The sequence below is a fragment of the Lepisma saccharinum genome, chromosome 29 (assembly GCF_977018435.1).
Source record: "Lepisma saccharinum chromosome 29, izLepSacc3.1, whole genome shotgun sequence".
In the NCBI taxonomy this organism is placed as follows: domain Eukaryota; kingdom Metazoa; phylum Arthropoda; class Insecta; order Zygentoma; family Lepismatidae; genus Lepisma; species Lepisma saccharinum.
This window is the reverse complement of record NC_139257.1, coordinates 44,932,634-44,960,483: the sequence shown is the minus strand read 5'-3', so window position 1 is coordinate 44,960,483 and position 27,850 is coordinate 44,932,634. Positions and strand designations below refer to the sequence as shown.

The window sequence follows — 27,850 nt, the reverse complement described above, 5'->3', positions numbered from 1 at the left end:
GCAAAAGCAAGCAATGGCGGCTGAAGGATTTGGTTGGGAATTAGTTTATCGAAGTGTAGAAAAAGACATTGCAAAAAAATCAGATGTTATTTGTACTTTAATTCATTCCAGCTTATTGAGGAACGGTTTTAAGTGCATAGGAGTAGGAGAACAGGTAGAATCATCATCCTGTAATTAATAAGTAGCTATTTTTGAATGACATGCAATTTGAAGGTCATGAATTGTGCGAACCTGTACTTGAAATTAACAATAGGCTATTAAATTAATTATACATGTTTTAGATCCATATTTGTCTTGTTCTTGTACGCAAAATCACTCAATATTTTTTATGGAACAGTGACTGACTGTACCCCTTGAAGGTCACAATGATTATTAAAAAAGGCCAACGAAACTATAGTTTTCAATGTTCTTTCATAAACCTAGGAATGCGGAAACCAAAAACAAAGTAGTTCCAGTGGCTGGAGCAGGGATGCCCAGAAAGGGTGGGAGGTATTATGATGCACTGTCGTTAATTTGGGGGTGTTAGAGTAGGAACTATTTTTATTTGATTTTTATTCATTACCTGTCTGATCTCGGGACAACACCTCTCACTCGTTTATTTCGTCATATTTTACATTCGTACTTATCTATTGTGCATTGCGAAACATTGTTTAAGGTGGGATTTTGCTTTTCTCATGAAAATAATTTCAATTTTTCACATTACGAGTAAATATTGTTCTTACTTTTTTCACTTCCGTAACACACAATATGGCGGGGACAGCTTCAGTAGCGTCGTGGATCAGTGGGTATACAGTGTTTCCAACCTTCTTAACAGAAAAATGCCCCATAAACCATTCACACATAGCCCCAAAAACCATTCATGCATAGCCCCACAAACTATTCACAGTAAGGTTAGGTTAGGCAAAATTGTTAAAATTTGGGGTCGTAGTAATATCAGGGATGTATATTTCGTTTTTTCATCTTGCAAATCAGCAGCGTGTTTGGAACACTGACAGGAGGTTACATCATCAAACTTGCACAACATCCGGTTCACGTAGAGGAAGCAAATAAAAGCTACAGCAATTGTGCATCAGAGATATATTTTTCTTCAAAAATTATTGATTTCCCTGTCCAATAGATTCAACGATGAAATATACCTCCACGAACTTTGAAAATGCTAGAGAAACTCATTTCAGTAAGTACTTTCTTCTGTAAAAATGAAGAAATATGTTGTCCCGAGATCAGACAGTTACCTTTTATTCTTTATCTGTACCCTTTCTATTTTTCTTCATTCAAAATTGAGAGTCTTAAAACAGTATGACTACCTTTTCCAGGTGGTGAGTGGAGTTTTTGTGCAATTTTCAATGGGTCTTATGATTCGTCACTGTGTGGGGATTTTTATGTAAAACACCTTCTCGCATCTATTTCTTTTCGCACTGCTTTTTAGGTTAAGCAGTTAGGTTCTCTCTCCTCCTAGAATAATCAGTAAATTTCCCATAGTGTGTAGGTGAGGTCTGGGGAGGTTAACTGTTCTCTCTAATGTAATAATACTTGTTTTAGTTTTCCACATTATGTTTGATTAGTGTGAGAGATATAACTTACAAATATTGACAGTGTGTGAAATATAATAGCATTAGTATACCAATTTTTATGGTAATCCAACATCAATATTCAGTTTTCTTTTTTTTGGAACAGTTGCATGAAAAACTAGGTGTGTCTCTCCAAATTGTTTTAGAAAATTGACTTTACGAAGATTTATATGTAATGCTGTATTATTTTTTATATTTTTTGATAACATTTGTAATTACATTGGTAGATTCTCTTATATTTAAGTGTACAGTCATTGCCGGATGATGAAAAAGTGGTATTTCTTCAATACAGATATTCACATTATTTGGAATATTATGTATTCCAAGTTTATTATCCGTTTTAGGTTTTTTTTCTATTATTTTATCCTGAATTAGCGTACATATTTATACTAGGTAGTATTTGGTAAGACTGCAGAATATGGGCTGCTTAGGAGGAACGCGGTTCATAATTTTTTGGTAATGTTTTGTAGTTAGTAATAGGGAAAAGTAAGTTTGAAGGTGCGGAGAATTTTTTTCTTTTAAAAAAAACTAGAAATACGTATCCAGGTAATGGCCGTGGTGGCTCAGTCGGTAACGCGTCTGACTACCATGCTAAAGGTCCCGGGTTCGATTCCCTGGCCGGTTCAAATCCGGGAACTTTTCTAACGTTGGAAGCGGCCCCGGAATCCACCCAGCGTCAAATAACATGGGTACCTGGGGGAAACCCTGGGGGGTAAAGGCAGTCAGGGGCGTGGTGCTGACCACATCACCCCCACTCACGACCGGATAAGAAAGTGTGGGGCGTTACCCCCACACCCCCTATACGCCTTCATGGCGTGGTGCTAAGCACAGGGGAACACTTTACCTTTTTTACGTATCCAGGTTTGGCGCTCGTGGAAGGAAAAAGTGACATGGTGGCGCACATTCCTGCACAAATCTAGTGAAAGCAAAAAATGCCTACGTTGTTAGGTAGCTAGGTTGAGTTCTCTTAGCCTGAATAATAATTTGTCATTGTATTTATTCTAATAAAACCTAACCTAACAGGCCTAACCTAACGTTGTAGGCATTCCTCGTTGAATGATGAAAGACACTGTGCGTAAACAATATGGACGTAAACGAATAGAGAAATACATTGCTTTTAGTAGTAGGAAAAATATTTTTCAATGCTATTGGAACCCAACCTAACCTTGTAAGCATTCCTCGTCTGAAATAATGAAAGAAACTGTGCGTGTGTGGGTGGAATCCGGACTGACAGATCAACTCGACTTCTGCAAGACAAAGGGTCTCACTTATTGCACAACACTTGAGCAACCTTGTGTTCTGACGTCACCGGAAAAAGCATTTTTATTGTAGGCTAGCTTGGTTTAGTTCTCTTAGCCCAAATAATAATTTTTCATTGTATTTATGCTAATGGAACCTAACTTAACAGGCCTAACCTAACCTCGTAGGCATTCCTCGTCTGACGTCGGAACACAAGGTAGCAAAACTCTTGTGCGGAGAGGAAGACCCTGAAACAAATGACAGCAACTGTGCGTAAACAATATGGACGCAAACGAATGGAGAAATGCATTGCTTTTAGTAGCAGGAGAAACATTTTTTATGCGCAATAACATAATATTAATCGGAAAAGTAACACCAGAAAATGGAAGTAGAAGGTACATACTTTCAGGGGATATAAATTTTGTTTGCCTATTTAGAGGAAAAAAGCAGCCCATGTTCTGTAGTGAGACCTAATATTTTCTAAGTAACAAATATAAATATGTAGTTCAGGATAAAAGAGTAGAAAAAAACCTTTAAAAAGCCAAATGGTTAGCACTTCAGGTTTTGATTCTTGGTGGGAGCCCTCAAAATATCGGTGGTGACCCATCATCGTTAGGACAATTTGGGAGCTTCTTGAAAACAAGTGGTAGGCTCCAGTCTAAAATGGCAGAAAACAGCAACACCCTGGTCTTCACAGAGGGCTGTTACGCATCTAGTTCGTGTGACTTATCTGGTATCAATGTGAAAAAATAATAACGTTTTTGGGATTTTTAACTTTGGGGAGAGATGTAGTGGTAGCTTTGTCATCTTCCAATCAAGAGGTTCCAGAGGCACATGAAAGTTCAAATCCCACTTCAAACTGTTGGACCAATCTTGATTAGCCTACCTGTGCATAAAGTGAACTTAAAACTCAATTAATTTCATGAAAATATATGTTAATACACTCAGCATTTTTGTGTATCATAAAATGAATAAACATATTTTCATTCCTTGACAACCCTTATTTCAAGGAATGAAAACTGTGTTCTTTTTGTGATGGGCATAATGTAAATTACAGTTTTTCAAGAACAGTAAAATAATTAGAATAATAATAAAAACCTGGCGAGTGGAATGAACGGAATATGGATTGACAGAACAACTTCACCATTTCACACTTTCTCTTTGTCAATTGTGCTGAGAGTTTGTACATATGAAGAAGAAGTAGTACTATTTCCAGATGGTACAACATTGTTTTTGACACTGGCCTGCACAGACACTCTGATTAGGAGGGGGCAAAAGACTTGAAAGTTCAGTCGGGAAAGAAAAACGTCATTTCATCTCACCGTTTTAGTTTAGTTTTATTGCATTGATGTGTGTGTGTATGTGTATATATATATTATTTAAATACATTACATAATCAATTCATCCTCCCCATAACAAACCAACAGCAAAAATTATATAAATTGTCTGAAATGTGCATGCGCTCTTTTTTCTCCAAACCAAACTGTTAAGGCAGCAACTGTCTGAAGCACTTAGTTGTTGCATTACAGAAAACAAATTGTGAGCGAAGCAAGCAAGAAAATTTCTTGATCCAAATTTTTCCAAATTGAAAACAGTATTGATTTAATAGGGTGCAAAAAAATTCACGGAACATCAGGGTATTCTCTTTTACAATTTTACTCATTCAGATTGTTCGGCATCCTGGGACAACTCTCGCCACCCCCTAGCTATGGCTATGAACTTGACAAGGCTGTAAGAAAAGCAGAAATTACAAGCAAGAAAATTTTACGAATTGCATTTTTATTTGTATAACATTTGAAGTCAAGGTGGCAATTACCCCTCTGTGGCCCCCTGTAGGTGCTCCTGGCCGTCTGGAAGAAATATTGCAAGAAAGATGTAAAAACAAATTCCATTTTGAGTATCCTTTTGTCCTGCTACTCTTAGATTCTGCTAGTCTTGCTTTCTTTTACTTCAACCCCTAGAATTGTTTTCCGGCCAAGGTTGGGAGAAGCGATGCCCCTCTGCCCCCTTGTGGTTCCGCCAGTGCACCCCCTTCCCCCGTAGTTGCTTTGTATTTTCATCGACTTGAAAATACTTCATTTGCTCGTATAATAACATTTAATAACAGCGATAAGATTCCTCTACACTAAATTTCTAGGTGAAAGTATGATAATGTAGGGGCATGGAACGTCTGGAAGGGGTCCAAGGATAACCACACCTCCCCCTTGAAAAACGAATGTCAACCTGAAATAACACCATTAAACCTTGTTTCCATGATTATGAAAAAATATAAATATGCTGACCAAGGCAGTAATTTATTTTATTAAAAACATAAACTAAACGTAACGTTTCAACCTTCTAGCAAGGTCTTCATCAGACTCTGTACTTGATACAGAGTCTGATGAAGACCTTGCTAGAAGGTTGAAACATTACGTTTAGTTTATGTTTTTAATAAAATAAATTACTGCCTTGGTCAGCATATTTATATTTTTTCAACCTGAAAGTACAGTATATATTTCACACACATAATTTGATTTCAGTCATAGTAATTTACATTAATTATTATGTAATGGGGACGCAGGAATGCGATAATTTCAAATTGAAGAGGTGTTTTTTGAGGGGGCAGCACTATTTTCAGTGGTAATATGCCCCATGGAAAGATATCTTGCTTCTCCCTTCGTAGAAAAAATCTGCGAACATCCGTGATTAGGGGGCGATTGCCCCCCCTATGCACATGCCTATAGTTTTTGATTCCACTAAAGCAATGATCTGCAAATGCTTACTTATCTTCCTGCTTTGTTTATAAGTTGGCTTGCGAATATGGTAACACTGCATACCATGATGTCATGCAACTCGCCTATAGAGTAGAAAATGGTAAAGGTTGTAACGTTTTAGAAGAAGACATGACTTCTTTTTTTTTTTCAAAATGCTGACTTCTTTTTTTTCAAAATGCTGCCAGATAAAAGAAGCATGACATGTTTTCTTTAAAATACTGTACAAATTTTATTTTAAATAAATAAAGATACTCTTTTTATGATTTGACAAACAGTTATGTGACAAACAATGTGATGTCTTTGCTTGGTGAAGAAAGGTGAATTTTGGATTGCCACAATGGTTTAGTGGGTAGGGTGTCTGACTGCCACGTGGGTGACCCGGGTTCGATTCTAAGGCTGAGTGATCTAAGGTCAGAATTTTTTCCAGCCTTGTCCCCACATAAAGCAGCTCTGGGGCTCACCTAACCTCAAATGAATTGGCAACCCTGGGCGAAGGGTAAAGGCAGCCTGAGCATGCTGCTGATCACATCACAACCAAAATGGCCGAGATCGAGAATGTGTGTGGCCCTACCCTTGCATCCACTAAATGTGCCTTCATGGCACCGTGCTGTATGCATAGGGAACTTTACCTTACTTGCTAGTGGTTCAAATCCCACTTTAAACTGTAGGTCCAGTCCCGATTATCCTTACTGTGCATAAAGTGGACTTAAAACACCAACTCTACCACAATGGTTCTCAACCTTTTCTTGTCTGGGACCTACCTTGAAGAATATTAAACTTCATGCGATCCATAAGCATGGACGCTGGCAGAATTACTTGTAGGGGTGTGCACACCGTCTATAATCATATTTTTTCTAACATCGAGTACTTTAAGAAGCCCTCTTTTACACTTGCTTAAACAAATTACAGATACTTCATTCTAGAAAAGTAAATATGTAATTTGAAAGACTAATTTACTCTAGCCTAACATATAACTAAACACATGTGCTGAAATTGAAAAAAAAATGTTTTACTCATCAACTAATTTACTCAATGGTAGAATGCAGGGGTCCCGGGTTCGAATCCTGGCCTGGGCATAAATGTTTGTGAGTGTCCATTCATCAATTTCATCATATCATCACTCATCCCCATCTTCGCAAATTAGCCTAAAGTGGCATAAAAGGCGAAGTAAAATAAAGCAAATCAATCAATCAATGATAGAGTGCGAATAACAGAAATGTAGAGTTTAGACTACGTGCAACACGGGTTGAATTTAAATTGTTAAAACAATATATCTTAGTAATTAAAATGTAATAAATTTTTAAGACTCGGTAAATAAATTTTGGAGCCTGACTTTGCGACCCACCAAACATCCTCTCTTGACTGAACAGTGGGTCATGCCCATGGTGTAAAGACTAAACAGGTGGATGCAAGCCGATCCTGAAAACTCTCCCTTCCAGCGCATGACGTCATCATCGTTGCTGGAGAGGACTACGGGGAGTCCGTGCGTTCTACAGTGAAGCGTTCTTCGTGAAACAGATTTCAACTAAAGACTCAATATAACTTCAAAACAGACGGTACATCATGTAATAGTGTACCAAGCGGAGGGTGTGATGGGGTTGCAACCCCCAAATGCACGATCCAAAAAAAAATTAGAAAGAATTAAGGGAATAGTTAAGAATGTGGGTATCTCGCAAATATCAAATACAATGTTGTGAAAAAATGTCATTTAGTAATAAATCTCTTTTCAGCCTTACTGGTCAGCATGAGCCTACTGCATAGCTTTCTTCTGTGTTTTCTATTAGTCTTACACACACAGGAAGGAACCTTCGTGTTCAAGCATGTTGAGTGTCAGACTTAGCGAAGGCTTCGACATCTAGTCCAGACTTGGACACTACATTCAGTATTTTCTCTCATGGCTTTCATTCTTGTCATCATGATAGTCTTACCCATAGGCGTAGCTAGAACTTTATATTTGGGTGTGCACAAAGAAAAAGATGAGGTCTTGCACCTTTTTAATAGCATATTTTGCAACACAATCACTTGGCTCTTTAACTGCACTGATGTTTGCAAAGGAATATAAGTTCACTAAATGACAGTGTTGAAAATTTCTGAATATATGTAGTAGAAAAAATCAAATTGTATAGAAATTACACACACACAAAATGTTCATAAATGTTACAAACAACTACATCAAAATACATGCCATCTATAACAAGAGACGTCTGCCAAAAGGTACAATGTTCTTAAACTCATCAATAACTTCATTTACATCAATAGACTAAGTTTTTTTCTGTTCCACAAATAGCAAGAGCAGGGCTTCCAATCTATCCTGCTTCTGAGGTGCTCTTAATTTAGTTTTAACTTGGGTAAGCTTGGAGAAAGCTCTCTCACACGTGCATCTTGTGACAGGTATAGAAGAAAGGCGCTGTAGTACAGAGTAGAATGCAGTAAATATCTTCCTTCTCCAATGACATCAAAATATTGAAAAAAACTATAGACACTCGTTTCATCAGCGATAATGCACACGTTTGTACCAAGTAATGATATTTTCAACTTCTTACAAACTGCCGCTTATTTTCTCTCTTATTGAAATATCTGTCTTTAAGGCACACCCCGTAGCTACGCCTATGGTCTTACCTTTATTTCTTCTTCTTCTTTGTTTTTGGAAAATTCAAATTCAAGTTTTATCCATACACTATCACAATTCTGACTACCTCTCTTACATTTGAAAAGTAGTTTTAATTCTTTCATATTAGCGTATTGAATCCCATTACAGTTGTTTTCTGATTTTCTAAGGGCTAGAAAACACACAGAAAGAGGAAGTGAGAGAGAGAGGGAGGATGGCGAAATTAATTCGTATTTGATAATTTTACAAGCATTTCCTACAGGTAAAATAGTCTCCAGCTTCATCTTCCCCCAAAATATTTGGTACGCTATTGCAACCACATGAGTAGAATCGAAGGAGAAAGTATTAGAAATTCCCATGGAAAAGCAATATGTAAATGGAAAATTAAGCTTTTAAATTTATTTTTCTGAAGAATTTGTTATTGTTACGTATGCTGCTTGTTCGAACAAATGAAGTGCAGGAATTTTATGGAAAATTGAGAAGCTTTTACAATCTTTAACAGTGCAAAACAACATTAAAGTCCTTTAACATTATTTACGTAGCAAGAAAATATGTACGGTATCATACAAGTTTTTTCAATTTCTTCATAAATTTGTACCTACTGATCTCCATGGCGGAGTGATTAGCACAGCGCGCTGTGGCGCCAAAGGTCACGGGTTCGAATTCCGACCTGGGCATGAATGTTCTTTGTGAGTTATCCTTCATAAACTTCATCCAATTATCACTCATCCATGTCATCGTGATTAGCCAAAAGTAACAGATAAGCGACGCTAAATGACAACAATAAAGAAACACATTCGTATCTAAACAGAATTGAAGCACTTGAAACCGATTTTCGTGTAGTGTTACTCTCATTACAGCTGCACAAGCTGGTTGTCGACAGTAAAAGTAAGCAAAGTAAAAGGCAAAAAAAAATACTATAGCCTTCACTTCACAGTCAAGAATAATTCAGTGCAAATTTAACTCGTTAAAGTAAAATTTTTCTGTGTGTAGAATTAGAAATGCTGATTCGATATATTTTTGTTCCAAATGATGCACCTGCTTTAAATTAAGCAGTATACCAACCCTAAGCACCGAGTGATGTTATTAATGGATATCGAGAATATCTTATGTTTTGTAATGCACCTTTAGTATAAAACTTCATATTCACCTCAGTAAAGCGCCGAACAAAAACGTGTCCTTGCAACACATCATTGCGAAGCGAGCAAGAAAATTTTTACATCAATTTCTTTGCAGGCTTTCAAGAATATTAATTTAATGGGGTGTAAATACTTTCTTATGATCCCGAGATAATTAGTCTTTTCCAGCTTATATTTGGTACGTTAGGGGTCTAAACGATGCTAAATACAGTCTCCAAAATGTAATGTTCGAACTCTCTCTCCACTACAGAAATCCCTTGACAATCTAAGATTTGACACTTTATCAAGAGCTTCCTATGTCTCCCTTTAAATTAAATACTCAATTCTTCCACCATAATTTCCAAGCCAATTTTAGACTTACTGTTGATATTGAAGAATGGATATTGCCTCCTCCAAAACATTAATTCTCAGTCTCCACACCAGAATTTCGCAACAGTCACAATAGTCAGACAATAGTAATACACAAGAATTGGTTACCCCCCACAATTTAATGCTCAATACCCCTCTAACTAAAATACCCGCCATTATCTAATACCTAGAGGTGGATACTATTCGACCAACGAACATATATTTTGGAAAAATATATAAATATTGAATTTTATATTATTTGAAGGGAAAAAATCCCCCCCAAAAATCTCGATGGCGCAGCCTGCGCCATAAGCCCCCCCCTCTATGGTCACTCCTGTATGTGGTTCCCTACCCCCCACATCCTCTGAAATGTGCCTTCATGGTACGGTACTATCTGGACAGGGAACTTAGAAATGAAATTGAGGCACGAAAGAATATATAACATATGCTGCATTGATAACCCTATATTGCACACATGTGTATAATACGTATACATACACACATTAGACTACATATATACGTATACGTGAGTCACTTCGGTGATTAAGGGCCCCGGGTTCTTGACTCGCGATATTGCCACGGAAGTCACTGGGTTCGAATCCTGAACTGGGTAAGAGTATTTGTGTTGGTCCCTTGATAAAATTTCATATGACCATCAAGTGTAATCGCCGCAATTAGATCAAGTAGGCAGAAAAGCAACGTAAAATGTGATACGTCAAAGCACATATATTATATGTGTGTGTGTGTGTGTGTGTATAGATAGATAAACAGTACCATTTCTAAGGTTTATTTTGTTCTTCCGCCTGCAAGCCAATACCCATTTGTGACAAAATTATTCTTCTTTAACGGGAAATCCAAAATACTTGATATTCGTTCCTTCGTCTTTTTGTAATGATTGCTACATTCGTAAATAGCACAGTTAGGCATATTTTCTTTCGCAATGCAATTAGATTCTTCTCACTAGAAGTGAAACGAAGACAACAAAGAAAGAAACACTCAGTTCATTGGTCTACAGAAAAGAACAACACCGGGAACTCCACTTGTCACCCTCTGAAAAGCACCCCCTCTCCTGGCTGTGGCCACTATGTTGACGTCAGGGCTCTGACGTAATGGCTGAGAGCCATGCACGTGCATCCACCTGTTTGTCATTCCACCATGGTTCGTGCCCCATAGGTTGAAAAACGATGCTCTACGGCCTTTAGTTCTCAAGCTACGTTTTTTCCTTTGTTCATCTCTGCAAGTTTGAAAAGTTTATGTTCCAGAAGCTTCCACGTGGGACAGGCTTCCGTCCGCTAAACGTGGGACAGAATGAACACTTAAACTGTTAGTCCTTCTGCAGAGTTCATATGAAGTGATGAAATGAAAAAAATCCAAGCTCAAACAGATTTGCCATTTCTAAGCATTGGTATGACAGCAATTGAAGACAATGTAATTGTGAAAATTCACATGATATAAACTTCTCTTTCAAATGTCTTGCAGCAGTGCAAGTGCAAATATTTATGCTTCCATCATTATGGAAGCCACCAAGGAGTAAACAGAACATAGTAAAAGGTTTGTGTTCTTCTTTTCCAGCAAGCTTTGACGGGCACGGAAATTGGCAGTGAAATTTTGCCTTCAGGATGGAACCAAAACCACACATATGCTCTTCGCTATGTTCGCGATCAAAAGCTGTATATTTTGAGAGGAGTGAGGGCAGACAATGTGGATATTTTCAATTTACTGGTAAGTTTTAATTTCCATTTTTGCTTCACTATTTCCATGTCAGCAGGGAAAATTATTCAGAATAAGTCTTATGATTTTCTTTTTATTACTGCATGTACCAGGTGTGCCGGTTAATAATTCTTACTTGATCCGAAAGAAAACAAGTGTATCTAGTGAGAAAGGTAACAAATGCTTTATTCAAAGTATGCGCCATTGTTACCTATACATTGTGCCCATCTGTCCGTCAAATTGTGGATGCCCTTCCAGAAAAATCGTTTACATTTGAAGTTTCGACTTTTCCTAACACAAACAAAATCTTCAACCTGTCCCGGTCCTGCTGATGTGTTTTTCTGCACCATCTCATCTCGCCCTCCTACAACCATCCAGTGAACACTAAAAGCCTCTCTTTCCCCAGCTCGCCATGGGGAGTAGTAGTTTCAGGTTCTCGCATTTGGTTGGACGTGGGAACTGTTCCTTGTGCCCTTACATATATAGAGCGACCACAAGGAAAAGAATCTTCAGCGAAAAGTCTTCGTGCACCTTCCCCTTCTTCCGTTCAGCTCGGACCATAAGGAAGCATGCTCCACTCTGCCCTTTCCCTCCTAGCGAGAGTACGGTGCACAGGAGTTGCGGATCTGCGCAGGCTTTTTTGATTGTCGTTCCACTATACTATATATAGCATGTCTTTTTTGTCATTCAAGGGAGTGCATGAACTGTTGGTTGTGAATTTGCCAAAGGTTGGAGGAAGGTGTTATATCTTGGTTATCTGAGTAGATATTTTGCATTCCTTACCAATAAATTCAAAGAAAAGAACAGTCTCAGGGAGAAGTCACTTGCATGTCAGTCGGTGGTTGGGCCGTGTTTTATGTCCTGTCCAGGCACAAATAGTATTCTTGTCTTTTGACAAAGCAGTGCAACCCTTAAACGCTCAGTAACACAGAAGCCTCTCTATGTACCAGGCACATTTTAATAAACAATGACTGCATTATTTTTGATGTAGGGTGCAAAGTATTGTTACAGGTAGCGTCCATATAAGTTTATAGATATAGCATAAGTGATTTTTTTAAATTTACGTATAACTTTGTGCATTCTAAAATTTCAGCGTGTTTCTGACTCCATGGTGTCCCAGGCTACATTCAATGCAGATACATTAGTGCAGTTGTTACATGGACAGTTGCAAGACATAGTACCCACATGTAAAGATGTATTTAACCTAATACAGCGACAGTTATTGGATCCTGTACTTCCACACAAAAAACATGAGGCAATGACGCAGACCACTGGGAGAATTGTAGTGAGTACAGAGGACAGACCCACTCCCGATTTGTATCCAGTTCCTCATCCCCTTGCTGTTGGTGGACCGTTCGTTGGTGGAGGTAATCCTCGTACACCAAGTGCCGGATTTGAAGATCCATGGTACGTAAACATTTTTTTGTTACGTGCTATTCTTTTCAACGTCTTCTGCAATGAACGAAGCTACCCCGACATTCAAATCTATGTTTCCCGACACTCTTTTTAAAACCCTTCTCTTTTTAATCATGTGCTTTGAATGTCTGGGAAGCTTCGTTCATTGCAGAAGAACATTATAATAAATTAAATAATGAAAAGGGTAACATGACCCAGAATGGAGTTTTTTTTTTCACAACTAGAGTAAGCCACCATCTTTTAAATTTAATGTAACGGAAAACATCAAGAATCTCTTTGAAAGTAATGATGATTTTGAATTGCCTGATGATATTTGCGATTCATATTTTTTTAAAAAAATGTGATCATTTTTTTTTATCTGAAATAATATAACATTGACAACATCCACTGTATAACTGTTTTTTTCTTGTTAAAAAAATTTAACCATTGTTATAACAAACTAAAAATAAATCTGATGAAGGGAGCGTTTGTTCTCCTGAAATGTCACAACAAGAAACTGTGTTTTTATGCTTGTAATAACCGTAGACTACAACATAAATAATTCTACAATGCAAGCAATGTGTACGTACAAGAAAAATTAGACAATATACAGGGTGGTGCAAATAAAACTGTACCCAAAAGAAAAGTAACCCAGTTTTTATCATCAGAATGTATTTTTGTAGTTGTCAGAGACTTCTTGAGTGATGTGTTTTGATTTATTCTTTAAAATTTGTCAAGTGTTTCAAAATCTCAAGTTGCATTTGTGGTATTACACGTAGGGCTGTGTGATATTTCGATATATCAATATTGAGTCTATATTTTTAAAATATCGAAGCATCGATGTAAAAATATTGACATCAATATTCGATACCGATATCTTAATATTCGATATAGATATTATGAACATATGGTGGTGTTGCATTTCATACATACATGTTAAGTCAGCATAAGGATGTTAAGATAACAAGTAATGTGCTCACCAGGCGGGGACAGAATGATGAGATTGCCTCTGATTAAGTGGAAAGGAAATACGTGCAACAACCAATAAAAAGAACAAGGTTTCTACTTTAGAGAACTTGCTGAGCTGGTTACCCTTGTGTGCCCAAATATAGGGATGGTATTGATACAATAGGAGACAAGACTCGGTCTCAAGTTGTAAATGATTGTCTTGTTCTTGGTCTCGCCTCGATATTCAGCATATTCACATCACAAAATATTTCGTAATAACATTTTTCTGTTTGGTGCATGGTTTCGACGCTACGAGCACGGACAGCTCCAGAAGAGGGCAGGATGGAACTTCAGATTGAAAGATATAGATGTGTCGATATTATCATGATCATTGATTTTGGTATTATCTGGATCATCGATACCGGTATTTTCCGTAGCATCGATATCATCGGTATTGTCGATATTGATATTATCGATATCTACGTTTTTGATATTTGATATGTCAACTCGATATTGATATTCAATCGGTATTGAAAAATCGGTATCGCACAGCCCAAATTACACGTCAGTAGCTTCAAGTTACATTCCAAAACATTCTGAGTAAAACTGACATGTGCCACCTCTATGCACTTCAATCTGGTCTGGTCAGTGGAACGTGTGGCGATCTTGTGACTAAATTTGCTGAAGTTTTAACATGTAAGTTACAGATGTACTTGATCAAACATACTAACACTCTTCGCTTCATTGGGTATAGTTTTGTTTGTACAGAGGCTGTTCAAATGCTGTTCCTTCCCCCTGCACTCAGAATGAACTCACCCAACTTTGGTTGGGCATGTTTGTCACTGTAGTGTGTGAGCTGTAAAAGAATGGTAGTGTTTTCTTACTGGGCCAAAAATCCCGCCCAAACTGAGCCGCTTTTGGGAGGAGTGCGTTGTATAACTTTCCAAGTGTTTAGGTTTCTCGCTTGGCCGAAAATGCTGCCAAAACTGAGTAGCTTTTGGAAGGTTATGTTGTAGCCCTTTATGATGCTAAGTTCAGTGTGTCAATGATCAGGAAGTAGTGTAAGAGCAAGGATTGACTTTATTGAAGAATGTAATCAGCAAGTATAAGGATTGCCTGGCCCCAGCATTCGGTTCTCCAACAAAGGGGATGAAAACACTGCCGTGCACACAAGCCACCACCAGTATGCAGCTGCAAAGTGCGGTTAACAGTTCCAAAGACATATTTAGATGATTCGCCATCTATCTTTGGGTCATTGGATTCTCTTGCATGGCCATTCTGCGAAGGGTTACAACATAACCTTCCCAAAAGCGACTCAGTTTTGGCAGCATTTTCGGCCAAGCAAAGAAACGCAAACACTTGGAAAAGTTATACAACGCACTCCTCTCGAAAGCGGCTCAGTTTGGGTGGGATTTTTGGCCCAGTGAGAAAACACAATCACTTCTTTACAGCTCACACACTACACTGACAAACACGCCCGACCAAGGTTGGGCAAGTTCATTCTGAGTGCAGGGGGATGGAATCTCGTTTGGTCAAATATACGCTGAACAGCCTCTGTATAATGTTATGGGAGTCTATTTGGGAAAACTGAATGTGTTACATGACTCCAGTGAACCCCACAATGCATGAACCACCTTTGACTGCCAGATAAACACCATGTATTCATGTTTTTCAATCTGTATTTGTTCAACATGGACATGTTGGCACTTGTGAAACACCCTGTATTATGTTAATATTATTTTAAAATGCCAATTGGATGATGAAAAGCAAGGGAGCAGCTTGTTCCATGTGTCCCATGTAAAGTGGTTGCAGAATTTGCAGCTACAATAATACCCTACTTGCAAACACAAATTTTTAAAGTAATACTAATATTATTTGTTAGGATTTTATTAAAATTCAACCATAAATTATTCTATTTTATTAAATGTAGGAGCCCTGATGGAGATCCACTCTCAGTTGGACGAGGTGACTTGGACCCACTGGGCAGGGGAGGTGGGATGCTGTTCAACCCTTTTACTGGAGGAAGACCGGGGGTCGGAGGCATTCCAGGAGGAAGATTACCGAGGTAAATAGAGTCATTATTTATGGTCAAAGTGATTGAAGGTATCATCTTCACATTTCACAGAGTTTTGCCCCAAGCTTTGCTGCTTGTGTTACCACATATTAAGAAATTTTACTATAACAGGGTGTCTGCCAGTAAGTCAAGAAATTATGCTTTTGGTCAAGAATCTTTGCTATTTTTTACAGTGTAGTGAACTTACATTGATATAGAACTGCACTGGTATTTGACAAAATTGAATCTAAAATTGTATTGAGTTGTGGTAAAGATTTGTTCACTTAAAGAATTATATTCTTGTATGCATGAAATTTTGCAAAAAAAAAAAAATTAAATAGAGTACCAGGTGTGCTGGTTAATAATTCTTAATTGGTCCGAAAGAAAGCAAGTGTATCTGGGGAGAAATGTAACAAATGCTTTATTAAAAGTATGCGCCATTGCTAGCTATACATTGTGGCCATGTGTCCGTCAAATTGTGGATGCCCTTCCAGAAAAATCGTTCACATTTTGAGGTGATCCAGTCAGTAAGCCATTGTTCGACATCTTCGTAATTGTTGAAGTGTTGCTGGGAAAGTGAGTGAGACATAGATGAAAACAAGTGGTAGTCCGAAGGGTCTAAGTCTGGTGAGTATGGCGTGAGGGGCATGAATTCACAGCCAAGTGCAGAAATGGTGTGTGACACCTTTTGCTGTGTGTGATGAGGCGTTGTCGTGCTGCAACATCACTTTTCCGTGTCTTGTCGCCCAATCTGGGTGCTTTTCGATCAATGCATGATTCAAATTGATGAGTTGTTGACGGTAGCGAACAGCATTCAGTGTTTCACCTGGTTTCAGAAACTCATGGTACACCACACCCTTCTGATCTCACCAAATGCACAGCATTGTCTTCCTTCCGAAGCGATTCGGTTTTGCGGTCGATGTTGAAGGTTGTCCTGGGTCAACCCATGACTTTTTGCATTTTGGGTTCTCGAAGTATATCCATTTTCGTCCCCAGTCATGCAAGAAAGACTTTCTTTCATGCCGAGAAACCAACACTTCACACACCGTTTTTCGCTTTCCCATTTGTCTGTTGGTCAGAAGATGTGGGACCTATTTTCCTGCCTTCTGGATCTTTCCCATTGCATGAAGATGATCAGATATGGTTTCGCAACCAACATTTAACTTCAATGCCAGTTGTTGTTGCGTTTGCTTATCGTCTTCGTCCAACAGTGCTTGCAATTCAGCATCTTTGAATTGTTTCGGCTGGCCCGGGCGATCTTTGTCTTTCAAGTCGAAATCACCACTTTTGAATCGTCAAAACCAACGCACACACACGTCTTGCGTTAGTACATTGTCACCATACGTTTCCACAAGGATACGATGGCTTTCACTCGCGTTTTTCTTTTGATTGAACAAGAAAAGCAGGATGTGCCGTGTATGCTCCTTATTTGGTTTGAAGGTCAACATGTTTCCCACACAAACCCAATATCACGATCACTCGCACTCGGTTGCACATCCACGGCATTTTGACAGGTACTGTCCTGGCAACACACTGACGTAACAGTTGAGACTGTGCACCAACTCTTGCTTCCAGCACCATCCAGCGACGAAATTAAGAATTATTAACTGGCACACCTGGTAATGTGACCATTCCCCATCCAGGATGAAGTCATGCATTAATAATTAAAGCAAGTGTAAATCTCTTGTTAAAGAACAGCTTCAGTTTTCATCTTAACCGGCCTTGCGGTAGGTTTTTTTCATTGAATGAAAATATCTACTCTCTCAATTTTGCAACTGTACCTAAGAAGGGAGCTATTAGATAAACATTAAGAGAAAGGGGGAAAATGTCAAGAAAAAGTCAAGAATTTTGGATTTGTTATTTTGGTAAGTATATGTTACTTGCATTATGAAACTTTTTCCGTAAAATTATATAGTTATGATACCTGCAACTAGGGGTGGGATATTTTCCAGTAAATATTTTTCGGTAACTATCCTGAGAGTGAAATGTGAAACCAAAATGTCAAGGTCTTTGATGTTTTTAAGCTCATTATTGCTGCCCCCTCTTGGTGATGAGCTCTGCTACTTGTATTTTGTGGGCGTCGTCCAATTGGAGGGAGATGGAAGACTTATTTGTGGATGGGGTAAGGTATTAAGAGGTCTTGTGGGTAATTGGTATTAGACCTCCCGAGTCATCCGATGTTGTCCTGCTTTCCTCCTTGGAATGGGGTGGCTTCTTCTTCTTTGGAACACTGCTTCCCTCTAGTGGTAGAATGGCTCGTTTCTGGATTCTGCCTTTCTGTTTGCTCCCCCCTCCTTGGGAATGGATGGCTCTCTCCTTCCTTGGAACGCTGCTTCCCTCTAGTGGGTGGGTCCTGATGTGGGGCCCTCTGGTTGCTCCCCCCTCCTTGGCATGGACGTCTCGCCAGGTTCGGCCATGGAACTCAGGTTTGGTAGGCCAAGTGGGTTGTAGATTCTTGGTATCTCAGGGCGTTAATTATTTAGAATGTTTTTATACCATTATACAAGTTTTGGCTATTAAGAGTAGGTAATTTCAACATCAATGGAAAATCCGGATCAAACTTAATAAAGATTTATTTGAACCAATAAACAATACAACTATTCTCTATGTTTTCATGTTGGATAGGTAAGGCAACGGTCTAGACATTGTGACTATACGGCTTCCTAGCAGGTCTGAATGGGTCAGACTCCGTAGTTAGAGAAAGTTCGACATCCCGCTGGCTGTCCGCGGCTGTATGCTAGGTGGCTCGATGCTTCACACATGGGTGGCACACTTCTTCTTCTTCTGGATTGTTCTGGTGGTCTCGGAAGGTTTCCTTTTCTTCCTTGTAATGTTGCCTAATTCTTCTTTGGTTGTGATGGTTTTTTCGTCCTTTCTCCTGTGTCTGGGATCCCAATTTATGTAGATTTTCTCCATCTTGTGGTGCTGCCATCTGTTGTCGGTTTCCGCAACTGTCGCTGCTCAGGCCTTTCCAGCCTCCTGTGCCGCCATCTGGGACTCCTGCGTAACTTGTGCGTGGCGTGTTACATATGATCAATGAGAGACATGAATGTTAGACACATTAATTATTACACAAGACAATATAAAAAAGGATATACATATTATGGATACATATTGTTAGGATACATGTAATATATGCAAGTGTCGGGGGAATGGATGCTGCCCCTTTGTCGTGATTTCTTTTTATTATTTCAGTGTTACCTGTGATAGGTAACATTATGTTTTATATGACTGACTTGTGACTGACGATACTGATGGTAATTAAAAAGTAATGCCTCCTGTGTTGCCACCACTTTAATAATGAACTGATCAAACCAAAACTTACATCGATTGTAGCCTCAAATCTGTACACAGAACTACTGTTGTACTAAGGTACTGTTCAATATACTCATCATTACTTTCAATACACTTACACCGTCATTGAACCCAAGTATAAAATTCAGTTTGGTAAAATTCTTGAGGTTGCTTTGCTACCCATGACTTTAACAGCTGATTTAATCTCTTCCAAGTTGATGCATCTGAAACCACGTAGGCTGCCATTCATAAGCACAAACTAACTAACTAGCCTTCTTAACCCATCCGCTTACCTAGTTGTCGAATCGATGCCCTGACTGGACGTTCGCTTCCCGTACCTAGTCATCGAATCGACGGGTTCCCGATTTTCATCACGTAGTTTCTTTTTCATTCAATAGATGGCAGAGGTTGTATGATCTTTCAAATCTATGACGTGTATGTTTGTGCTGCTAAGTTTTTCATACCATTTCAAGCGTGTTTTGTTCAGTAATTTCTCATGTAAACAAACCTTCATTTGTTACGTCTTGCAAACATGTTGCATAAGAATGTTGTAGAAGATTCTGCGATTGAAAAGTTGCTTTTCGATAGCGATGAAGAGTAAAATGTGGATTTTGGAAGTGGAGATGAACACGGGGGTTCATTTTGTGTTAGTGAAATTGAAGAATGTAGTGAAAGTGAGGAGGAGGTGGCTGTGGCAGGAAGAATATAAAAGGTTGAGGAATGGAAATGGAATGCAAAGGATATGTGTGATCAAATTTATTAGGTGAGTTTCTAATTATCTTTCAAGTAAACTGCATATGTGCATACTTATTACTATGAGGGTCACTATTTATATTTTGAGCCTAACAATGAAAAAACAGGAATTTGGCATTGAAAACTGCTTTATTGTTTTTCGAAGTATTCTCCTTTATGGTCAATACACTTTTGCATTCGTTCGAACCATTTGTCAAAGCAGTTTTTCCAATCTTCTTGAGACACCTCCATAATATGGTTTTTGAACGCATCAACGGCATCTTCCGCCGACGAAAATCGTTGTCCACTCAATTTATTCTTGACATTCGGGAACAAGAAGAAGTCATTGGGTGTCAAATCAGGACTGTACGGCGGATGACCCATCAATTCGATTTTTTGACTGTTCATAAAGTCGGTTGTTAGACGAGATGTGTGACAGCTGGCATTGTCTTGATGAAGAATGATCCGACGGCGTTTGTTTGTTTTCCGTATTTGACCGAAGACCTCTGGCAAACAAATTGTTGTGTACCATTCAGAGTTGACCGTTCTACGTACGTTCCTCTAAAGGCACAGTTGCCACATGACCAGTTTTTCCCGAAAAAACAGGCGACCATTTGTTTCGATGTGCTTCGAGCGCGAACAACTTTTGTTGGATTGGGTTCATCTTGAAACACCCATACAGTCGACTGCTGTTTACGTTCCGGCTCATATGCATATATCCATGATTCGTCACCTGTTACAATGTTATATACGTCTTTTGAAGCACCACGATTGTATTTATTGAGCATTTGTTTGCACCAATTGACGCGAGCGTCTTTTTGAGTTTTTGTCAAATTGTGTGGGATCCAACGAGAACATACCTTTCTCACAGCTAAATGATCATGTAATATTTTATATATGCTGGTGGAACTAATGCCTATGGTTGCCTCAATCTCACAGTATGTCACATGACGATCTTCCAGTATTAGGTTTTGCACGGCATCAATGTTTTCTTGAACAACAACTGATTTTGGACGACCTTCGCGAATCTCGTCGGTGAGCGAATGGCGGCCACGATTAAATTTGTTATACCAGCGTTTCACAGTGGCAAAGGATGGGGCTTCATCGCCAAATGTGGAAGTAAGTTTATCGATGCACTCTTGTCTTGATAATCCACGTCGAAATTGTAAAAAAATCATCGCACGAAAATGTTCACGAGTTAATTCCATTTTATTGTTGTCGCGCAATCTCCAAGGCAACATAAACAACACAAATGAAGCTATTGACAAAACATTTGAAGTACGTTATGGTCAATAATGCCAGACGATTCCGTGCAAATGCCAAATTGCGCCTAACTTCAATCAGTGTTGCCAAGGCTCAAAATATAAATAGTGGCCCTCGTATACTTCCACTTCAACATATAAACTTTTCACGTAAATTGCTTGGATAGTTTTCACAATATTTGACATCTTGTCTTGCTGTGCAACCTTCACGGGAGATAGCCAAATTTAAATGGTATTTCATGGCAAAAAAAATGGCATTTAAATGGTATGTGGATGGGTTAAACCCAAAGGTTTATGGCTATGGCAACACAAGCCTTCCATGTGTCCCTATCTTGAGCAAGATCAACCCAATCTTTTCCATCCTTACCAATTTCCTTTAGGTTCATCTCAACATTATCCTTCCATCTTCGTCTTGACCTTCCTACAGGTCTCTTACCATCAGGTTTCCCAACAAGAATGCCGTAAACTCCTCTTTCCTCTCCTGTTTGTGCCACATGGCCTGCTCACCTATGTATTCTTGATTTAATTATTCTAATAATATCTGAACATGAATACAAATTATGCAGTTCTAAATTATTCTCCACTCACCTGTCTCTTATTTTATTTGAAAGTAAAATACTTAGAAAAATGTTTGGACATTCATAGGCCCAAACAGGTAGAAATCAGAGGGGCTAAATTAGGGCTGTAAGGGAAATGATGCACCACGAGCCACTCCATCCATGCAAACACCTTGGTTGTGAAGAAGAACGGTGATGGATCTGCATGGAATGAATGTCTTTTTATGGTCTCTTCTTCCTGATGACCTCCTTCAGCTTAAGTACAGTGATGTGACTGTTTGACACCTATTCAAAAAACCAGTGAGAATGACTCCTGGTGTTTCTCAAAACACTGTTGTTCTCTTCTTTTGTGTTGATCTAACGGACTTAAATTCTTTGGGACGTAAGGAACCACCGTGATGCCACTCCTTAGATTGAACCTTACTCTCTGAGTCGTACAGGTATGTCCATGTCTCGTCCTCAGTGACCACATTGTTGAAGAATGCGGTTCTTCAACTTCAGATGTATCCAGGAGATCTTGACCCCCTCCCCTACCTCATCCTCTTCCGAGTGTCAACTGTTGACCACTTTTGAACACACTTAGCACAAACCTTTTGGTACCCCAAGCCTGTGCAGAACCAAATGACATGTTCAACATTATGAACTGTACTGCATCTGTCTTCTCTAATCAGTGTATAAGCATGTTGACGATTCTCATCAATGATGTTGATGTACAACCACTCCTTGACATATCTACTGGGGTGTAAGGAGTAACCTTTCACGTAGCTGCCCAAAAGTCAACCTTACTTCCACATAGTACACCCTGGACTACATTTTGCAGACGAAGGAGGCTCTTGCGACTGGCAGTATGACCAGTATAATTTTGTATGTGTTGTCCTGTTTTTTTGTCCTTGTGTGTGCTGAGTGCATCTTTACAGCCTCAGCTTTTAACGAAAATCAGAATATTTTAATATTTTAGTAACACGACACTGCAATTATGCTACTTTAGTTATGGTAAGGGGCTGGACCCCGTATAATGTGACGGTTGCAAAATAGCCCAAGTGCTGATGCACCCAAAATTTTAAATTCAAATTCAAAAGATTCAAGCTATGGCTCAATTGTGTTCTTATACATGTTTCGGACAAGGTAAGGGGCTGGACCCCATATAACGTGACGGGTGCAAAATAGCTTTTAAGTGATCCATGATGACGCATCCAAAAATTTAAATTCAAATATATCTACTATTTCCATTTCTTCTCCTTTAAACCTCTTCACCCAATGAAGCACATTGCTAATGTTAGGCTGGGAAAAGTTTCTCAGGAGAGGAGTGTTATGAAAATTCTAGCAAGGCGCTGAACATTTTCTCTGATCATGGTTGTTCATATTAATGAACCAAAGTCTGTGTTCTTTGTACGGAATACCTCGGCTCCGTGCCAGAGTGGTTATCACGCAACGCCACGATGTCAGAAGTCCTGGGTTCAAATCGCAGTTTGGGCATGTCGTTGTTTGCAGGTAGTTTATTATAGAACTGGGACAGCCTGTGGAACAGAGAGCGCTGTATAAGGGGAAGCCTAGTGGTAGAGTTGCATTTGATGATTTGGAGCCATTATCTCACGTATTCAATCCAAGAAGTAATCTTCTTGCTTTGGGTATTAGTAGAAACAACCAGTGCAAGTTGATCTTAGAACTGATTATATTCTTCATGTAGAATTATCTGATGCTTTCTCTAGGATTTGACACTCATGATGATTATGCATGTCAACTGACAGTTAAATCGATTGCTCTTAAGCACATCAAATCTTCTTTGTAATGTTAGCAGATATGTCCAAGCTCAATAGCCACAATCCATTGACAGAACAAATAAGGGCTGTACTTTTGTTGGTTGTTCCTGAGTCATGCATCCGGAATGCCATGTCCTTGTTGCACAAACACTAGCAAAGAACTTTCAAAATCTGGAGTACTATGAATGAAGGCACAGAAGTTGCAGTTTCCTGTGGTACTTGTATATGATATAGCCACAGACAAGTGTACTGGGTGCTCAGTTAGATTTATGCTCCATTGCATTGCAACTTTTTATGGAAGTTCATCTTGAATATTTTAACTTTTCTGACATGAATTTTCTGTTGTTGGCAGATGCTTATTCACATTGGATATCTGGAGTTTGAGATCATGAGATCATGATCTGTTGTTTGGATGAATTTTCATTATACGTATAAGGGGAAGTAAAAAATTATCTGCACTTTTACCATAACTTTCTTTGGGTTGGCCACACTGCCTTCAGCGCTTGCGTGGTTATGTGACCGAGGTTTCAAATTAAGTGCTCCATTTTTCTTTCTTTTGTAACACAGTAAACATGGCCACTTTGCTTGCAGTGTGCACCAAGTTAGAATCAATGATCCGTTTCTCTGCTCCGAAGGTGTGTCAGGGACTGAATTTCGCCGTAGGCTTTCAGTACAATACGGGACAGTGCTCTACTGCGTAGACGTGTGTAGTGTATCAAAAGTTTTAAAAATGACTGGACAAGCGGGAAGCACAAAACGGGACCAGGATACCCATCAACATCCACCACTGACAGAAAGATTGCTCAAGAGATGATTTTGACGAACCGTTGGGTCACAGGCTGGCAGTCGATGAGGTGGCATGTTCTCTGAAAATTAGTCATCAGTGGCATGCCCGAGGGGGGGGGGCTAATGGTGGTGGTGGGGGTTATAAACCCTCCCCCTTTGGCCCAGTATTCTTAAACAAAAAGAATGTCAAAGCCAGGATAAGATGGCAAAATGAGAACTGACCACTAGAAAAAAGTACACATTCCTCCCTCCCCTTTCGAAAATTCTGGGCATGTAATTGTTAGTCATCCGCGATAAGCCTCAGATCACTGATCTCTGTTCTCACTTGGTGCACACTACCAGCAGCGTGGTCATGTTTACTTTGTTACAAAAGAAAGAAAAATATGGAGCGATTAATATGAAACCTCGGTTATGTAATCACAAGAGTATCACCTTTTAGCATGCAAGCACTGAAGGCAGTGTGGCCAACCCAAATAAAGTTATGCAGATTATCTCTGACTCTCCCTAGTACTTTGATTACTCTCAAATTTATTACACTGATAATGATCAACCATTTGCTTCTGCAAATTTTGAAGACTACTGTGCAAAGAGACATTGAACTTCTTCACACAGCTTCTTACACCCTGCAGTCAAATGGTTAGCTGAAAGGAATGTTGGCATTCTTAAGAACATTCTTGAGAAGAAATTCGCTGGCTGTGTGTACATCTGTTACTTTGTGTGACTTGGAGACATTTATTCCACTACTGATGTTTTCGACTGTATCATCTCTTCAAATTTCAACCAAGGACTGTTCTTCCCACCGCACAGACATAGATTTCAATAATCAGTTTTCGTATTCTTATGAAAAAAGATGTCCTTCTCTGTGGCCGTGCAGCATGGGTTGAGTCTGCACCTGGGTTCAGTCTCTGGGGTTTTGGTCGCAACCCACCACTGTGAGGAAATTGGGGAGCTACGAGTGAGTAGCGTAACCTGGTCTCGGAAATCTCCTATAACGGCTGGGGCTTCGACGTGCTGACCCCAGGTCACCCCATTACCGGTTGAAGATCTTAACACCTCGAGGTAGGATTGTGGGAGGGAGACTGGCAGTCAGGAGATCGGTCTAGGCCCTTCAAGGGCTGTCGAGCCACAGGTTATTTGGGTTATGAAAAAAGATGGCCACATTGCTGTCCCTGCTGCTGATACTGAAAAGATGGGACAAACTAGATTACCACCTGCCTATTGTGGCTACAACTGTTCTTTAGTCGCAATACCTGTTTAAAATAGAGGTGAAGACGTTATATACCAGACCTCAAATACAGCGTGTCCCGCTTACACGTATAATAAAAGAAAAATTCATAACTTCTAAACAAACTGTCAGAATGATGTGATTGTTGTTTCATTTTAAGAATGACTCAGAATTTTTTCTTTAGCAACACATTAAATGGTAGTTGCGCATGCGTAGTAGCCAGAATGTCTTGAAAACTGATATTATCAGTTCCTCAGTACCCATTTGTCATGTGGTCGCCACAAGAAAAGGTGTTTTGAGTTTTAGCGTTGTCTGAAGTGAAGTCTGTGACACTTGTGCAGAGGCGATTTCGTGCACGTTATGGTTTGGGTGCTAAAGAAGTAGTTCCATCGTACATTTCAATAAAGAAATGGGAAAAACAGTTACGCGAAACCGGTTCATTTCTCAAATCTCGTTAGAGACTTCCTGGATGAGCATTTCAATTGAAAATGGATAGGAAGAGGTTCGGATTTTATTGAATGTCCCCCACGGTCACCAGACCTCACTGTGTGTGATTTTTTGTTGTGGGTGTCTGTTAAGGACAAAGTTTACTGTACACCGGTTAGAGATTTGCAAGACTTGCGTGAAAGAATTGTGGTTGCAGTAAGCAACATTACCCCGCACATGCTTCAAAACGTGTGGCTTGAGGCTGACAACTGGTTTGACATTTGCCGTGCAACTAACGGTTCACATGTGGAAGTGCGCTAGTTTTCTTGATTTGTAAAAAAAATTCTGAGTTGTTACATGTTTGTACAAAATTTGGACAAAAAATATTGGTAAATAAAAAAGTTGTGATTTTTTCTTTTATTATACGTATAAGCAGGACAAGCTGTATGTAACCGTCAAGTTTTGGTCACTTGTTTGCATAGTACTGACATCATCTTCAAGACATAAACCTACCCATTACTTTGGCAGTATGTAATACTGTAATGGCATCCTCTGCACTATACATCTTCATGACTAAATCTTCTGCAACTATTTATTCTCTTCTCTACACCTCCCTTTTAAAATTTCCCATCTTTTTGAGACACCATTTATATTATTCTGATGCCCATGACATGAGTTTGGGAAGTTAAGTAAAAATATATTGTTACTCCTATGTATTTTGTTTCAGGCATATTTCTCAACGTTATATGAGTAATACAATAGGTTAGATTTTGTGCGTGTTCATGAACCACATAAGTTTTAAAGAAAAGAAAATTTGAGCACGTACCTTGTTTTTCCCTCTAAATTTTTAGGTTGACTCCAATCCCTCTTCGGGGGTAGCTGCCTGGAAAAGCTAATTGCTGCACTGATATGAGCAGGTCTTCATAAATCAACTTTAAATCCTATTTTAACCATGTTTTAACCCTTCCACAATTCTTTCCAGTTTCTGAAGTAGGATTGAAGTCAGTCTGAAATTTGTAGGATAAAACAGGCTACTTGTTATAATTTTTATCTTTTTAATATGTTGATGACATTTTGCATGAAATACTAACTTTTAATTAAAATATTAATATGGAACAGGGGTGTAGCTATGAAATGCAAGAAGGTAATATATAACACTTACTATGTGCCAATAATTACATACGGAGCAGAGACTTGGACATAAGAAAGATGCAGGCAGTGGAGATGAAATTTTTAAGTAGTATATTGGGGAAAACTAGAAAGGATAGAATAAGGAATGAGGAGATCCGACAGACAGTGTGTGGTGAAGCTTCAGGACAGGATAGATCAGGCACAGCTGAGATGGTTCGGATACATGAAGAAGATGGATGCAGAAAGACTACCAGTAAGAGCTTACCATGCACAAGAAGTGGGAATAAGGCCAAGGGGGAGACCAAGATTGGAACACAGTGGAAAGAGAGGAGTCGTGGAAGACCAGGAAAAAATGCCGACCTAACCAGAGGCAGGAAACAACAAAGGATGATGATAACTAACTTTTATTATGTAACTTAGAAGTGTAATACAGCTTTTGTAAAAAATTGGATTCCTTTGTACTTTTATTTAACAGAGGAATTTATACTTCTCTTTTCTATACCTTAGGGGTGCTATACCTCCAGGGGCAAGATTTGATCCGTTTGGTCCACCAGGCCCAGATATACGGCCAGGAGGAGGCCCTAGAGGCTCTCGCTTTGGAGCACCAGATCCTGACCACCTACCACCACCTGGCTACGATGACATGTTCATGTAAAGAAGTGTGACATGTTCTTTTATGTGCATGTAAAGAAGTGTGATATGTTCTTTTATGTTTCACATGTTCTGTTTCATTTGTTATATTTTTTTTGCCTTAGGGAAATGCACAAGCCGATTCCCTGCTGGAACTCATTTATAAAAGGCAATATCTTGTATTTACAAATGTAAATAAAGTAAAAATATTTTGCAAAATTTGGTCCGAGAGCAAAACGTTATTTGTAACTGAGATCAAGTTTTCTGAAGAATGTTTAGCCCAAGT

The 27,850-nt window shown here is 39.0% G+C and overlaps 1 protein-coding gene across 1 annotated transcript; it reads left to right on the top strand.

The window, feature by feature from the left end:
- Positions 1-27,783, top strand: PI31 (Proteasome inhibitor 31 kDa). Its single transcript, XM_083114365.1, has 5 exons — positions 1-154; positions 11,228-11,377; positions 12,459-12,772; positions 15,639-15,773; positions 27,442-27,783. Exons 1-5 carry the CDS (start codon positions 14-16, stop codon positions 27,587-27,589), a joined length of 888 nt encoding a protein of 295 aa, XP_082970491.1. The 5' UTR covers positions 1-13; the 3' UTR covers positions 27,590-27,783.
- Positions 27,784-27,850: the final 67 nt, after the last annotated feature.

Coding starts and splice junctions, on each gene's coding strand:
- PI31 (XM_083114365.1), top strand. CDS start 14: ATGGCGGCTGAAGGATTTGGTTGGGAATTAGTTTATCGAAGTGTAGAA. Junction 155..11,227: donor GCATAGGAGTAGGAGAACAG/GTAGAATCATCA, acceptor CTTCTTTTCCAG/CAAGCTTTGACGGGCACGGA. Junction 15,774..27,441: donor CCAGGAGGAAGATTACCGAG/GTAAATAGAGTC, acceptor TCTATACCTTAG/GGGTGCTATACCTCCAGGGG.